Source organism: Rattus norvegicus, chromosome 7 (assembly GCF_021556685.1).
Source record: "Rattus norvegicus strain SHRSP/BbbUtx chromosome 7, alternate assembly SHRSP_T2T, whole genome shotgun sequence".
Classification (NCBI taxonomy): domain Eukaryota; kingdom Metazoa; phylum Chordata; class Mammalia; order Rodentia; family Muridae; genus Rattus; species Rattus norvegicus.
Genome location: NC_141540.1, coordinates 141,396,131 through 141,412,626, shown reverse-complemented (window position 1 = coordinate 141,412,626; position 16,496 = coordinate 141,396,131). Strand labels below are relative to the sequence as shown.

At 50.7% G+C, this 16,496-nt stretch overlaps 1 protein-coding gene across 2 annotated transcripts; it reads left to right on the top strand.

The window, feature by feature from the left end:
• The first annotated feature begins 2,214 nt into the window (after positions 1 to 2,214).
• Cela1 (chymotrypsin like elastase 1) lies at positions 2,215 to 16,133 on the top strand. 2 transcript variants are annotated; one of them, XM_087555713.1, is made up of 9 exons: positions 2,215 to 2,367; positions 2,919 to 3,060; positions 3,710 to 3,792; positions 5,536 to 5,636; positions 5,892 to 6,017; positions 7,661 to 7,797; positions 9,206 to 9,351; positions 15,085 to 15,234; positions 15,830 to 16,133. In XM_087555713.1, exons 1-9 carry the CDS (start codon positions 2,323 to 2,325, stop codon positions 15,845 to 15,847), a joined length of 948 nt encoding a protein of 315 aa, XP_087411839.1. In that variant the 5' UTR covers positions 2,215 to 2,322; the 3' UTR covers positions 15,848 to 16,133.
• The last annotated feature ends 363 nt before the right edge of the window (positions 16,134 to 16,496 follow it).

Sequence of the window (16,496 nt, the reverse complement as noted above, 5' to 3'; positions counted from 1 at the left end):
CTAGTAATCCCAGCAGTAAAGACGTGGAAGCAAGAAGATGAGAGGTTCACATGAGCTAGACTGAGAGCTGGAGGCCAACCTGGGCTATGGTGATAATAAGTTCATATCACATTGGCATAAAGATGACTATAGATTCTATTCACTTCGGATCTTAAACTGAAACACTTTTGTAGGTCCCTAAATGTATTCTGGGTCCTAAGCACTGTTCCTACTGACTAAATCTGCCCCATAGGAGAGTGGGTTGACTTCTAGCTGAGAAACACTCTGCAAACTGTGCTAATAATGAGTTAGTTTTAAAAAGTCAAAATCTTGGCCCTAATGTTGGTTCCATTAAACATTTAAATTTTTATCAGCCATAAATTATTTCCCAAGTATCCCAGAATTTTTTTTTTCTTTTTCTTGTTTTCAGAGCTGGGGACCGAACCCAGGGCCTTGCGCTTCCTAGGCAAGCGCTCTACCACTGAGCTAAATCCCCAACCCCTAGAATTTTTAATATTACCTCCTCGACCCAATTCTGTTATACCCAGCTAAGGTGTCCATTGTGGTGTTGATACGCTTCCTCATGTCCGCCCTTGAACAGTGTAGCAGCTCCCAGGAGCTGTTCCTCTTTTCTCCCTCCCTTCTCAGACAGGATCTTACTGTGTAGCCCAAGCTAGCCGCCCCTGCTCCATGCTGGGGTCACAGGTTTGCACTGTTCCTTGTGTGTTGCTGTACCATTGCTTCAGGAATCTTTCTGGAATAAGTGCTTTGACACCAGTGGGAGTGGGAAAGAGGAGCTATCACAGGTGGTCCGAAACCAGGACAGCTCCTGAAAAGCCTGTTGTCCTGGGTGCAGTTTGCATCCTCATTTTTATATTCTAAAATCACAAGGTGGATCAGGCAAGCAAGCAAGGTTTTACCAAAGCCTCCCTGGGTAGCCAGCAGGTTGTTAGAGCAAAGACCCCATTCCACTCCAGGTAGCAAGTGAAGCCATGCTTGGCAAATAGGCAGTATAAACAGTGCTTTAAATAAACCACTAAATAGAGCAACAAACCAGTGTCTAATAATTGTTGCTTTTCTACCTTAATCTACTTCACCGTGTGATCTAATCCACTCAAACTTCCTCTGTATCGTCTTGGGTTTTTCCAAACTTTGTGGGAAATTTTATGACCAGAAATAAAGTTTTGTGTTTAAACTATACTACAAAGCCTTGTGCCTTCCTTTGTGTGCTTGCTCAGTTGAAAAGGGTGGGTTCCTCGGATTGAAATGGCTTACTTGAAGAAAAAGTCTAAAGCGGCCTTCGTGTAGTGGTGAGCGCCTGCAGCCTCAGTCACTGGAGGCTGAGGCAAAGGAGTCTGAGTTCAAGACCAGAACCTACCTCAGGGAACAGAGAAAGGTAATAAGGGGTTGAATGGACTCCTTGGGCTAGTTCCCTGTTTTTTTTGTGATGGGGTCTCAATCAGCCCAAGCTGGCCCTGAACCTACCCTGCCCAACACTCCTAACTCCACCTTCTAAGCCCTAGAATTGCAGATGTGCACCACCACCCCTGGCAGGAGGCCGGTTTTCAAGTACATACAGACAGGGTTTCTCTGTACCAGGCCAAGAGCAGAGACAGATATGAGGTTAGTCCTGACAATAAGGGCTGCGGACAGTGGAGTCGGTGAGTCTGGCTGTACAACAGTAAAAGGCTCTCAAGCTGCTTCTTGAACACTGTATCCTTCTTGAACACTGTATCCTTCTGGAACACTCTATCCTTCTGGAACACTCTATCCTTTTTTAACACTGTATCCTGGACCAGCAACTGCCTGCCTATCTCCAGAGAGGCAAAGAGATGGGAGGAGGAAGATGCCTGTTTTCCTCAGCCAGCTCATCCCTCTCCCTGAGATCATGTCTGTTTCTGGATGCTTGGAGGTGGGCTGCAGAGGGAGCCTTTCAGGCTACCCAGGCATTAGCTATCTGGAAGGCTCAGGGGGCAGATTCCTGCAAGCTCCTTCCCCAGCCTCTCCCAGCCCTGCAGCCCCAAAGCCTAGATTCTGAGGTTTGAAGATAACTAGGGTCCCAGGGAAGCCTGGGCAGCTTCCGAGCTCTGCTCCCACAGCTCTCCACTCTGAGGCCAGACATGACTGATCATCTTGTGCCTAACTCATGATCCTCTGTCCTCTCTGGGGCGCACTGCCCTCTGACCTCCTTCCTCTACTGGTCCTTCCCCTGGTGCACTCTCTGCCCTCCTGCCCACATGCTCTTGCCCCGAGAGCTCAGTAACTTCCCTCTGGAGTCTTTCCAGACCTGTTTGCTCTCCATAACATCATCTTTGCTCTGTTCCTGGGTTCCAGCATTCATCTATGTGCTGTGGACAAGCCCTGTCTCCCTCTTTGGACACAGAGAAGGTGCCATTCCTCACCTTCTCCTCAAACCCCAATCCCTACATGCACAGGGCAGGGTTCTACATCTGTAGTGTCAGAGTGGACAGTGGGACAGTGGTGGATGGTGGGAGACATTCCAACAACACGGGGCACATATGAAAAAAAAAGCAATCCTCACTCTTCATCTTGGATTTTTATTACCGTGTTTACCTATCTATGCACTCATGGTGTGTGTGTGTGTGTGTGTGTGTGTGTGTGTGTGTGTGTGTGTGTGTGCATGAGCACATGCTCGTTGTGGTCAAGGGACAACTTGCAGGAACCCATCCACTCTTTCTGCCATGTCAGTTCCAGGGGATTGAATGTGGGTGGTCAGCCTGGCGGCCAATGGCTTCAGCCATCTTGAAGACCCTCTTAGGATCCGCTGGATGCAACTCAGCTGGGGTCAGCTCAGTCGACTTGGGTTAACTGAGTGCCAGCCTTGTTCTGTCTTTGAATATCAGATAAATGAGTTGACTTAAAATTTGTTCATTTGTACTTTCATGTCACCTGTGCTTTTCCCTGCCTTCTACCCACAGCCCTGCCCAGCTGGCAGGAGGAAGGTCAGCAGAGCTGCTGATAAGAGGCGTATAAAGAGGGTTGGCTCATGGCAAGGGGCAGTGGTCTACTCTCTCCACAACATGCTGCGCTTCCTGGTGTTCGCTTCCCTGGTCCTGTATGGTAAGTAGACATCTGGCCCAAGTTCTAAGGGAGGGGGACTTGAGCAGGGAGGGTCAGAAAGTCTCTAAGCCCTGGCTAGCTTTCTATCTCAGAGGGATGTAGAAAGCTGTGCTGGTCAGTCTAGCAAAAGGCCTTACTCTCCTCAAGCAAAAGACAAGCACCTAGCCATGCAGGCACCACCGGCTAGGGAGTTAGTCAAGAGGCAGAGAAGAAGCCCCTCGCGGGTTCCCCACCAACCCTCTTGGCTGCAAGATGCACAGAAGGTGCTTGATTGGGTGTGCACTGCTGTCCATGGCTCCTGGAGAATCCTGCTGAAGCCAGGGAAGGGTTTCCTCAAGCCAAGCAGTGAGTGACCTTGAGCGGAGGATGAGCCTAGGCACCAGTGGGCCCCTAGCCTAGTGGTTTGGGTAGGACTTTCATGACAAGGCAGAGCGCTCAGACACCCCAGAGGAGAAGAAAGCGCTCAGAGGCGCTGTTCTCAAAAGAAGGAAAAGGGGCGCAGACAACTCAGAGCTGGGCCCCTCAGCATGCCGGGGGAGAGCTGTGAATCTGCAGACAAAGCTAACAGTCTTCACAGCGGAGCTGCAGCGCCCCGCCCCCGCCCCGGCAGACCCACGCTTAGTCATCACTCACTCTCTGTCCCACAAAGGACACAGTACCCAGGACTTTGCGGAAACTAATGCCCGCGTGGTTGGAGGGGCTGAAGCCCGGAGGAACTCCTGGCCATCTCAGGTGGGTGTTGCTCCAGCCCAGGCTTTTACCCAAATGAGAGATGCTGTGCATCGCCCCCCAAAATGTATTTTACATGCATGTGTTTTTACCAGCGTGCAGCTCACTTGCTGTCTAATACCAGATTTTAACCATGGGTGGAACCAACTGAGGTGGGACTCTGAATACAAAAGATTGGGGGTGGGGTAAATTTACACACCAGTCTTCTGGTCAGGTACTCAAACGTGTGGGGGAAGGGAGGTGGGGAACAGAGAGAGAGAGAGAGAGAGAGAGAGAGAGAGAGAGAGAGAGCGCCAAACTGCCCCAACACAGAGAGAGGGTTTTTAGCCTTCCACCATGCTTGTGGCTGGGCCTTTCATGTTTCTGCCACTGTGGTGCATACTCCATGTTGGTGCCAACCCCTCATCCCCTCACTGAACTCCCCAAACTTCTGGGCCACTCTTCTGTCTGCACCTCTCACCTCACCACAGATGCTCACCACCGCATCCAACTGTGCAGCCCTGGCTGGCCTGGAACTAGCAATGTAGACCAGGCTGCTGAGGAACACAGACTCTGCCGCCTCTGCCTCCCAGTGCTGAGAAGAACACACCAGTCTTTTACATGGGTCTTGAGACTTCAAACTCAGGACGTCGGGTTTGCATAGTGAATGATTTTACCGGGGACTCAAACTTTGTTCCTTCTTCCTGTAGTCCGAGGACTTAAATCCAGGACCTTGGTCATGCCTGGAAAATGTTTTTTCTCTGAGTGACATCTTCACCCCACAAAATGCTTTTGTTATTTCCGTGATGACCTGTGTGACACAGTCACAGGTCATGTGCCAGGTAGATCCAAGAGGCTCCACATACCCTAAAACACACCTGCATCTACCTGTCCAAGCACACATGGGCACGATGTTTCTTTGACGTATGTTAGTGCCTCTGCCTCTGCCTCTCTGCCTCTGCCTCTGCCTCTGCCTCTGCCTCTGCCTCTCTGCCTCTCTGCTTCTGCCTCTGCCTCTGCCTCCCTGCCTCCCTGCCTCTGCCTCTGCCTCTGCCTCCCTGCCTCTGCCTCTCTGTCTCTGCCTCCCTGCCTCTGCCTCTGCCCCTCTGCCCCTCTGCCCCTCTGCCCCTCTGCCCCTCTGCCCCTCTGCCCCTCTGCCTCTCTGCCTCTCTGCCTCTGCCTCCCTGCCTCCCTGCCTCTGCCTCTCTGCCTCTCTGCCTCTCTGCCTCTCTGCCTCTGCCTTTCTCTGCCTCCTAAGTGCTGGTACTAAAGGTGTGTGCCACCACTGCCCAGCACGAGTATTTTTTGAAGACACTGAGGATAGGACCCTGGAGCCCTAAATCTGTAGGGCTTGAGTGATGGTGTAATGCTTGATTACCTTTGGAGAGGAGTGGACAAGAGCATGTAAGTGAGTTCTAAGCCCAGGGCAATGACCAGTTGGAAAGATGCCCAAGGTGCTGTGTGGGCCCTCACTTTCCTGCAAGTGTAGCAAATGTCATCAAACACTGGAGACTCTTTCCAGCTGACCCCAGAAGCAGTTAGATGCATCCTCTCGCAATGCACTACTTAGGGCCACTGTGGGCAGAGGAGCAGAGACATCAGGAGGGGGGCGGAGAACCAGCAGATGGGTGGAACAATGAGCAGGGGGTGGGGTTGGGGGGATTGGTTTGCTATCCCTGGCTCAGAAAGTTAGAGGAAGTTTTGAGTGGTGTCAGGAGGTTTAGACTGTGACGCCAACCCACCCCCGCCTTCTTCCTTCTTGACTAGATTTCCCTCCAGTACCTGTCCGGAGGATCATGGTACCACACCTGTGGAGGGACCCTCATCCGACGCAACTGGGTGATGACCGCTGCCCACTGTGTGAGCAGGTGAGGAAAACAGAGCCCACGGGAGGAAGCGACTAGCCTTCTGGAAGAATACATAGCTTGAGCCTCTCAGGGCGGTGGGCCACTGCCGAGCCTGTTTGTGTCTGGGTGTCATTTGAGGGGACAGTAGAGAGAAAATACAAGTTGCACGTGCGTGGGAGAATCTCAGCTCCCACCGCAGAGTTAAGCTGCTAGTCCATTCTCACACTTTTCTTCGAGTGGGAAAGGCGGTCCCTCAGGCTTCCCTTCTCTCTCCAGCCAGATGACTTTCCGAGTGGTCGTCGGAGACCACAACCTGAGTCAGAATGACGGCACGGAGCAGTACGTGAGCGTGCAGAAGATCGTGGTGCACCCCAACTGGAACAGCAACAATGTGGCTGCAGGGTAAGTGGGAGGCCAAGCTGGCTGAGGGCTGGGGCAGGGCTGCCTGGCCACTGCGTCTCTGTCTCCTTCACTTGCTCCCCTCGGGAAATGCCTGAGTTGGCTTTTGAACCCTGGATCGTTGAGTAGTGGGGCTGAGCCTGGGAGAGAACCCCATGTCCCGCAGAAGGACACGTGCTGGATTCTCACCTGGGACTGGGAGCACAGGGACTGGGGAGGGCTTGAGAGCACCCAGAGAGTTCCAGGTTTGTTCCAGGTGGGTCTGCCCAATTGGATCCCAAGAGTACTTTTCTCTGTTTTAATGTCTCTGTTTTTCTGGGGATGGGAATTTTAGTTTAGTTTTGGTTTTTTGAGACAGGCTTTTGGGTAAAGCTGGCCGTAAACTCATGATATAGCTAGCCTGCCTCCCAAGGCTTGGAATTCTTAGGAGTACACCATCAACTGACATCACTCAGAACATTCCGGAACTTTCTGGGCCAGGGATAGCCAACAGTCACTTAATCACTTTATCTGGACAAGGGAATTTGTTTGGTTTTAGTTGGGCTTTGGTGTTGGAGACGGAATCCAGGCCCTTGAACAACATACCAGGCAATGGGTCTACCCCTGAGCCACACTCACACCCTTGAGGAAATCTCTTAAAGTGGGTTGTAAAGTTTTGGAAAGGCAATCATTAAAATGGTAATCACGGAGCTGTCCTTAGTGGGACAGTCTTGTAGGCCCAGCACTTGAGAGGTTAAGGCAGGAGGATCAGGAGTTCAAAGTCATTATCAATGACATAGCTGGGAAAGAAGACAGCCTGGGCTCAAAAGACCCCATTTCAAAATTACCTAACCCCTGTCTGCCAAAAATGAATAAAAATAAATAAAATGAAACAATAAGACAAGCGCCGGGGACATAATTCAGTGGAAACATGCCGTGACAAGCTTAAGGCTCTAGATCCCAAGCGCTAGGAAAAAATGGTGGTCAGCGGAAGAGCTGGTGACTCAAGTTTGTAATCCCAGTCCAACGCTGGCCTACGGGTGTGAGCCCTGGGTTGAATGCTCCCACCACAAGAGAGTAAGAAGGCCTTCTGTTCTGTAGAGTGCGTGGGGATGGATTCAAGGAAGTGGTATAACTCTGAGAGGTGTTTCAGAATCTCACCTGTTTGAGAAATGAACCGGAGACCACCTCTTTTTTACGGTTCACCAAAAGCAGAGCCAGCCTGTAATTCCAACATTCTACCAGAAGATGCTGCTGTTGTACACCTAATGCCCTGCAGAGCTGCCCTGCTTCCGAGTTTGTCCCCTCCGTGTGTGTGTGTGTGTGTGTGTGTGTGTGTGTGTGTGTGTGTGTGTGTGTGTGTGTGTGTGATGTGTGTTCTCTCGCTCACACACAGGGCCAGAATAAATCATCATAATGCCTAGAGCTGGAGTTATAGGCACGTGATGTGGGTGCTTGGGAACTGAACTTAGGTCCTCCGAATGGCAGACTTTTAGACAGCTTCTTTTTTTTTTTTCTTTTTTTTCTTTTTTTTTTTTTCCCGGAGCTGGGGACCGAACCCAGGGCCTTGTGCTTGCTAGACAACCACTCTACCACTGAGCTAAATCCCCAACCCCGAACGGCAGACTTTTAATCAGGTGAGTGAGCTGCCATTTTTCCTCCCGCAGCTATGACATCGCCCTGTTGCGCTTGGCCCAGAGTGTCACGCTCAATAACTACGTCCAGCTGGCTGTTTTGCCCCAGGAGGGAACCATCCTGGCTAACAACAATCCCTGCTATATCACAGGCTGGGGGAAAACCAGAAGTAAGTCACCCATGCCGAGGTTTGGTGAACTTGCTAGGTGTCTAGGGCATCTTTTTCTGTGGTCCTAGGCAGTACAGTCCAAGCCCTACAGCCTAGGGCACCACGGATCAAATCTCCGATACATTAAAGGAAGAAGACATGAGACAGTTGAGTCAGAGGTCCCAGCCCTTGCTTTGGTGGTCGATGCACCTCCACAGACCCAATCAGAGTAAACACACTGGTGGCTATTGCAGGGCACAGGAGAGGTCTCTGCTGTCCTCGCATCACCACGGGGTGGTTTCAGGCGGGGAGATGGGAGGGCTGGGAACAGAGCGGGTCAGGAAGGTGGAAACGTAAGCATAACTGAAAAGCCACAAGGCAGGGTTAGGGGTTCTAAGGAAGAACAAGGCCTTGCTGTGAGCACAGGGAAAGCAGACACAAGCCTTCTAATCCAGCTCTCAGTGCATGTAATGGTGCTGTGATTCCATAACAAGAATTGACTGTGAGTATCTACAGAAATGGCACCAGGCGCTGCTTCGAGGGCTCCAAAAAGCCAGATAAAGTTTCCTTTACCCTGCAGAAGCTCTTCCTAAAAACCATTCGTTTTTATTGTTTTTAACTATGTGTACGCGTGTGTGTGTCTTTGCGTGTACGACCTGCAGGGTCTGCAGAGTTTAGGAGAGAGTGTTCCCCCAGATGGGTGCTAGGAACTGAGCTCAGGTCCTCTGCAAGAGCAGTAAGGGCTCTGAATTGCTGAGCCATCTCTCCAGCCCCTGAACTAAACTCTTACGAAGCAGGAATAAGCCGGCTGTGGTACAGGCTTCTGACCCCACACTGGAGGGTTGAAGTAGGTGGATCTCTGTGAGTTCAAGTCCAGTCTGTCCTATGTAGTAAGTTCTAGGATAGCTGTGGCTGCATAGTGAGAGACCCTGCCTCAGGAAGAGGAAGAGAAGACGGGGAAATAATAAATCCTGCTGTTTGACATACTGAAACCGGGAGAAAGACTTGGAGTTTGAGGCCAGCCTGGGTCTCATAATGAGACCTCATCCCCAAAAAAGGAAAGGAAAAGCGGTTGGAGGGAGGGAGGGAAGAGGGAGGAGGGAAGGAGGGAAGAGGGAGGACAGAGGGAGGACTGGATGGCTACAATGCCTCCTCTGCCCTGCAGTTTCGTGGGGCTTCTAGGGCAAGCGACACAACAGGCAGACTGTTGTAGAGACCACGCTATGGGTGAAAACAAGGGAGAACAGGCCTGTGAACAGTGAAGCTGTGGCTATATCTACAAAGGAGAGAGGGGGACCCATGACCTGCAACAGGCTACGAGGAGGTGTCCCCCCCAGCCAGTCCCCCCCACCCCCCGGTCAGGTCAGGAGATCTTGGGTAGGATTCTTCTCTGTGCTGGTGCTGACTTCCGGCGTGATATCCCATTCAGCCAATGGGCAGCTGTCTCAGACCCTGCAGCAGGCGTACCTGCCCAGCGTGGACTACAGCATCTGCTCCAGCTCCTCTTACTGGGGCTCCACGGTGAAGACGACCATGGTGTGTGCTGGTGGAGACGGAGTCCGCTCTGGGTGCCAGGTAAGTACGCTCAGGGGTGAGCCCCACGGGCCTCCTCTGGACACCCCACCTTTTACACTCTCTCTGTTTCTCACCTGCTCTCGGACCCGTGGACGGATTCAGCTTCCTACTCTGTCACAGAACCTCGGCGTGGGTTCTGTGAGAATCCCTCCCTCGACATCGGCACTTCAAAAGCTGCGGTGTGGTCTGACTCGCCTGTGTTTACCTACCTGTGTATTCTTTAGAAGTTGCTTATGACCTAAATTCTTTCAACGGTAGCCAGGGGCTGGGCCTGTGGGGATGGTGGTAGTTAACTGTATGGCAGGAACTCTCAGTCCGGTCCGTCGGTCCCTCTTCTTACTTTCCCACTGGTGCCCTTTACCCTGGTGCTCGCTTGCAGGAGCAGGTGCAGGTAGGAACAGCACAGGAACCTTGTAAGACTGCGCTGAGCAATCTTAAAATCTTTCTTATACAATGCACAGGCTTCTCTATTTAAACAAAACCAAACCACAGTAAAGCGCATGGCAGGTTGTTCAGAGCAGTTCAGCCTGTGCACATGGTGTGTCTCTCACACCGGGAACTGTGGTGGGGGAGGGGGGTTTTGCTGGGATACAGAGCGGATTGGACAATGGCAAATGAAGGAGCCAGGAACATTGAGGTATTGTAACACTGTGACTAAATGTTTTGACAAAGGCCGACTGGCATGGAGGCCCACAGTACCACCCTGTTGAGGTGTTGTAACACTGTGGCTAAATGTTTTGACAAAGGCAGACTGGCATGGAGGCCCCCAGCATCTCCCTCTGCTGCAGCCAGGAAAGTTTACCTTCCCTGAGACAGTGGAACCTCCCGGGAGTCCCAAAGGTCAAGTAGAAACAAACCACGTGAAAAGGAGGGAGAGTCATTCAAAAGAAGGGGACTGGAACAGATAAAGTCACCAGGCTGAGAATGCCCAGGGACTGGTCTTTCCCTTCAGCATGGGCAGAGCTGGGATCAGGGGCTCACAAACCATATCCAGCCTGCTGCCTGGTTCTGTATGGACCACGAGCTACTGGCTATGGTTATAAACTTGGGAAATTTTTTTTTTTTTTACAATTCCACATTGTTTTTTTTTTTTTTTTTCTTTTACTTTTTTTCGGAGCTGGGGACCGAACCCAGGGCCTTGCGCTCGCTAGGCAAGCGCTCTACCACTGAGCTAAATCCCCAACCCGGGAAATTTTTTTTTAATGAATCAGAAGGGGTATTTCGTCAGCTGGGAGGCGCTGTGGCGTGAGCATAGCCCTGGGTTCCATCTGAGTTCCATGGATGGAGCTCCATGAGGCATGGAGGTGCTCGCCTATAACCCTTAGGGGGGTAGAGGACAGAGGCTCAGAACATGGAGGTTCTGTTGGGCTACAAAGCCAGTTCTAAGGCCAGCCTGGGATACATGAGGTGCTACCTTGAAAACAGAAAAAGGAAAAAACAAAACAAAACAAAACAAAACAAAAAAACAAATGGAGCTTGGGAGAGAAAGCCAGGTGAGGCGCCGCCCTTGAGAACAAATATGGTCCCTCACCCCAAGGAAAAGTTGTAGAATAATAAGAGAGGGGTGGGTTGCTGGGGAAGGCCTATAAGAACATAAACGCTTGAATTCTTTGGGGGTGGATGGAAGATAAGAGAACATACTGAGACCCAAGAAAGGGCAGAAACAGGCAATAAAAACAAAACCTGGGGAAGACCGGTGGGCCATTCCACAGATGAAACTGTGATGGATGAGCCTTATCCCTGTGAAGTAACTAATTGGACAACTAGTTGTCATGGCGAGAATGTCTGTAGATAGTGGGGACACACACACAACGGGCAGGTAAGGGTAAGAAGGCATTCCTCAGGGACCATTGGATGGGGGAGAGGGACAGACAGAAGTCACAGAAAGATGGATTTTTAATGGGGGAGAAAATTGAGGGTAACAATAGGACAAGATGATTTTCTGAAGCGCAAGGAGGGCAGATAATAGACGGACCATTATCCCAGTAAAGAAGGGAGAGCTAGGGTTGGGGATTTAGCTCAGTGGTAGAGCCCTTGCCTAGGAAGCGCAAGGCCCTGGGTTCCGTCTCCAGCTCCCGGTTTTAACTGGGGCTAGGGTTGGGGGGAGGATGGGCGTGTTCCCTGATCGCGGAGAGGTTTGCAAGCAGGCTGGCGGGTGTTCTATTTTATTGCTTCTGGTTATTCATGAACTAGGAAATCAACATGACTGCAAAAAAATTTAAATAAATAGAAGTGCAAAGGTTGTGCAAGCCTAGGAGAACTACCGTGAACGGGAAAGGGGTATCCTTAGACTGGTGAGCTTGGCATATGCTTCGCTCACCCTTCCTAGGCTAACGGGAACCGGAACCGGAACCGGAACCGGAACCCGGAACGGGAAAGGGTTACCCTTCAAGACTGTGAGCTTGGCGTATACTCCCTCTCCCTCTTCCTCCGTAGACCTAGTTAAAGGGGTTGGATCAATTCCAGGCTGGTTTTCTAGTTCACTGGCCACAGCACAGGAATGCAACTTGGTTGCAAGGTCCCAACTTTGTGGAAGAGGAAGAGAAGTTAGCCGGAGGCTGGCACGCGGGTCACAGCAGATCGGAAGGAGCAAAGGGATTTTGTGAAACCAAAGAACTGCAAGAAGGAAAAGTAGCCACTGCTTTTGTAGTTTCCCTTGTTAAAACTTAAATGATACGATGCTGGGCATGGTCACACACTCCTTTAATCCCAGCATTTTGGAGGCGGAGGCAGGTGGAGCGCTTAGCGTTCCAGGCCAGCCTAGTCTACTTAGTGAATTCCAGGCCAGCCAAGGGGTACAAGGTAAGACCCTGTCTCCAAATAAAAGCAACTAATAATAGTAATAATAATACCTTAAGAGAGAGACAGACAGGCAGGCTAATGTATAGAACAACCTTCTCTAGATCTTCAGCAGACAGCTACCCCTGTCACTCCTCAAGTCTAGCCTTTCTGACCATATTCACACATCTCTGCTTTAGAAAGATCTTCTGTTGTGACCAAAGGATGGGGGGTTATTTCTCTAAACTGATACGTCTTTGAGACAAATGTGTTTCTGAGTCCTTTCATACCGGAGGTCCCCCAGACAGTGAGCCTGCCTGAGGTCTTCAGAGTCCTAAGTAAGCCCAGGTCTCCTCAGGCAGAATTCAGTGGGTCTTAGTCTGTACATCCACACTGGGTTCTCTTCCCCTTCTGATCCCACTCTTCGGCCACACCCTCCATCTCTCCCAGCCTCCCCCTTACGTCAGTTAGTGTGATGCATGGATATTACACAGACTCAGTTCTCTTCCATCCCATTAGCTCTGAAATACTCTCAGAACATTGGTGGGGGCTCGGGGGGTGGAGAGATGGCTTGCCTGGCAGCTCAACCCTCTTTTAACTTCAGTCCCAAGGGCTCTGACGTCCTCTTCTGACCTCTGTGGACAGCAGACATGCCCACGGTGCACAGGCATACAAACAGGCAAGCATTCACACACATAAATCTTAGCCTTCCCCCTCCCCCCTGAGTTTGTTAGGATATGGGTAGGAGAGGATTAGATTTCTTTGCTTGAGAACAATCACCTGAAAATGTTGCCCTTTCCCAAGCAGCTGGGTTACAACAAAACCTTTAAGGAATTAAGAATTCGCCACAGTTGAACATTTTGGTCACTTTCACTGATTCTTCTTTTTGTATGTGTAGTGTGTGTGCGATTGTGTGCATCGGGTCTCACTATGAAGCCTAGGCTAGCCTGGATCTCAGGCTGTAGACTAGGCTGGCCTCCAACTCACAGAGATCGCCTGCCTCTGCCTCCCCAGTGCTGGGACTAAATGTGTACGCCACCACGGCCCAGCTTCTAAAGTCATTCTCCGGGTGTTGTGCACCTTTATTTTGGAGCCAAGGTCTCTTACCATCCTGTAAGTCACAAAATAAGCTAGGATCCAGGATCTGTCTGGATCCAACACTGCTCCCAACACTAAGATTACAAGTGAATGACACTATCCAGGGTTTTTTTTTTTTTTTATTTATTTATTATATTTAAGTACACTGTATCTGTCCTCAGACACACCAGAAGAGGGCATCAGATCTCATTACAGATGGTTGTGAGCCACCATGTGGTTGCTGGGAATTGAACTCAGGACCTCTGGAAGAGCAGTCGGTGCTCTTAACCGCTGAGCCATCTCTCCAGCCCTTTCCAGGGGTTTTTATTTTAAAATCTGGGTTCTGAGGATCAAATTCAGGCCTCACACACCGAGCTGTCTTCACAGCTGCCTCTTCCTTTTAACTTTAATTTTTATTGATGCCGGATACACTGCTCCTGTTGGCAAATGAGACCATGTGGCTCAGTGACAAATAGCAAGACGGTCGTTCGTTCCGTTAACACAGTTCCCTCTCCAGAGGGCACCACTTTCAGCTAATCTGTTTTTGGTCAGGGACCATCTATGACCAAACTATGGAGCTCAAACTGGTCTGGAACCCACAGGGTCCTAAATTCTAGGATTACAGGTGTGTGCCTCTCTGTCCGGCACAGCTGATCTTTTGAGAGCTGCCTCCATGTTGTAAGCAGACGAGGATATACATTTACACACCCTCATTGCACACACACTTTGGGGCTGTGGAGATGGCTCAGCTGTTAGGAGCGTCTCCTGCTCTCGCAGAGAACCAGAGTCCAGTTCCCGGCACCCATGTCAGGTCGCTTACAAGCTTCAGGCTCCTGTAACTCAAGACCCAGGGGAGATCAGACTCTCTTTGGCCTCTCTACAGACACATATACATAGTTAAAAATTAAAAATAAAATTAGCCAGGTATGGTGGTTCGTGCCTCAAAAAAATTAATTTAAAAGTAAATGTATGTATGGGCAGTTGTGAGTGTCTCTGGCACCAGCAGAGGCCAGAGAAGGGCATAGATCACCTGGGACCAGGGCTAAGACAGTTGGAACCCACCATGTAGGTGCTGGGAACAGAACCTGGATTCTCTGCACGAGCAGCAAGTGCTCTTGACTACTGGGTCATGTTTCCAGTCCCCTCTGGGCCTTGTCAAAAGAGAGGGATGGGAGGAAGAGAAGGGAGGGAGGGGGAGGTGGCAAAAGTGTGTGTTAGCCTGTGTGAAGCCATGGGGTTAAGTTTCAGGCCCCATCACAGCGATAGCAGTAAGCATGGCAGCCAGCTCAGGGAGGCCGACGACCGTGTTCAGCCCTCGGAACCCACCGTGGAAGGAGAGAGCCCACTCCTGAAAGCTGCCCTGCAGGAGGAACAGCAGAGACCTAAAACCGTAGCCCACCCACCCAGTGCTGCCATGAGAGCCACTTCAGAGCTCCACTCCCTTTGCATCCACACAGCCCAAGGTTCTCCTTCTTTTCCAAGCATTGTCCTTCACCGTCCCTGCAGCACTCATTCACGTCCTGCCTTGGGTTATGGTTTTAGAATTTGTTTCGGCCTCCCCCACACTCCGAATTTTGGGGTTATTGTCTTATTACTGTATTTCTTCTCCACAAGGAGGGTGCACAAAACTTTAAATTCTATTTTCTGTGTGTGTGTGTGTGTGTGTGTGTCTGTGTGTGTGTTTCTGTGTGTGTCTGTGTCTGTGTGTGTCCCTGTCTGTGTCATGTCTGTGTGTGTCCCTGTCTGTGTCATGTCTGTGTGTGTCCCTGTCTGTGTCATGTCTGTGTGTGTCCTTGTCTGTGTCTGTGTGTGCCCATGTGCACAAGTGGGAAGGAAGTGCACTGCATTTTTTTTAATTCTGTTGTTCTTCCCCGTCAGGGTGATTCTGGGGGACCCCTCCATTGCTTGGTGAACGGCCAGTATTCTGTCCACGGAGTGACCAGCTTTGTGTCCAGTATGGGCTGTAATGTCTCCAGGAAGCCCACAGTCTTCACCCGAGTCTCTGCTTACATTTCCTGGATGAACAATGTGAGTCCTTACACATGACGGGTTGAAGTTCTCTGTGAGCCAGGCGCTGGCCGGGTTAGATAGGGAAATCTAGGCTGGGCCATTCTTCTCATTCCCTTCCCTCCCTCCACAGAGGCTCCTCTCTCCACCAAACAGCCAGGCAGAGTTCCCTTCACAAGCCCCAGGGGTATACCTCACCACAAAGCTTGTAGTTTATCCTGTTCACAATCAAGCACAGACATGGCTGCCAAGGGAGGGTTAGTTCCAGAAAGGCCTGACCCCATCCCCATCTCCAGGCTCTCCACCTGTGAAAAATGGCCTACCTCCTTAAGCCATGTGGAAGAGACCATGCCTGGCTGGTCTCAGAGTTGAGATGTCTGGCTGGTCTCGGAGTTGAGATGTCACAGCGCCTTCCAGCCGTCGGGTACATGGAGCCTTGGTCCATGAATGCTGGCTCACAGCCATTCTAAGACCTGTCCTTGCTTGTCTTGGCGTACACCGAGGCATCTTGTCGTACAACACCTACTCTCTCTGACTGTCCCATAAACCCAGTGTGCTGCCACACCCAACAAGTGAGAGGACAGGTTACGGACTGAGTATCCTGTCTTTTCCTCAGGTCATTGCCTACAACTGAACGTCTTCCTGAGTCCAGTGGCCTCCCCAAGATGGTGCTTAGCTCTGCAATAAGATCTGAAGTAAGCGAGAAGGAGTTAGGGCTGGGGTTATCGCTCAGCGGCAGAACACTTTCTAATATGTGCGAAGCCCTGGGTTCCATCCCTAATACTGCAGCGGGGGCAGGGGAGTGCTGCTGGTGTCTCTCTGCTCTTTCTCCAGTATCTGGGGCAAAGGTGGTTAATGAAAAACAGCTCTGAGACTGAGCCAGATACAGAAAGGCAAATAAAACTCAATGTGTTATCATACTGTGTGTTCGCGTTGGTAATTAAGCCCCTACAGGAAAATGGAACTAAGGAGGGGTTCACCGCATCCACGGCCTGGCTCTTCCTTTTTGCTCTGTATTTAGAACCAGTGCTAACTCCAAGATTCCAATGACAGGATGCCCTAGAGATACTGATTAGCGGTCAGACAAAGGCAGCAGCAACAATGTCAGAAGGCCAGGCAGGAGAAAAGATACTAAGTAAAGAAAGGAAATGGTTGAGAGGAAGACAGAGACCAGAAAGGAAGAGGCCACGGTTCTGGGCCAGAGTTAAGCATGAATCAGCATTTTACGGCTGGGACTAAAATAGGCAGCCGGATCTGGGGCTCCATAAACCAAACACCACTGG

Excerpts from the sequence above, each read along its gene's own strand:
- Cela1 (XM_087555713.1), top strand. The coding sequence starts at position 2,323 with ATGTGCTGTGGACAAGCCCTGTCTCCCTCTTTGGACACAGAGAAG. Across the intron at positions 3,793-5,535 it reads GGAACTCCTGGCCATCTCAG|ATTTCCCTCCAGTACCTGTC; the intron begins GTGGGTGTTGCT and ends CTTCTTGACTAG. Across the intron at positions 5,637-5,891 it reads GCTGCCCACTGTGTGAGCAG|CCAGATGACTTTCCGAGTGG; the intron begins GTGAGGAAAACA and ends TTCTCTCTCCAG.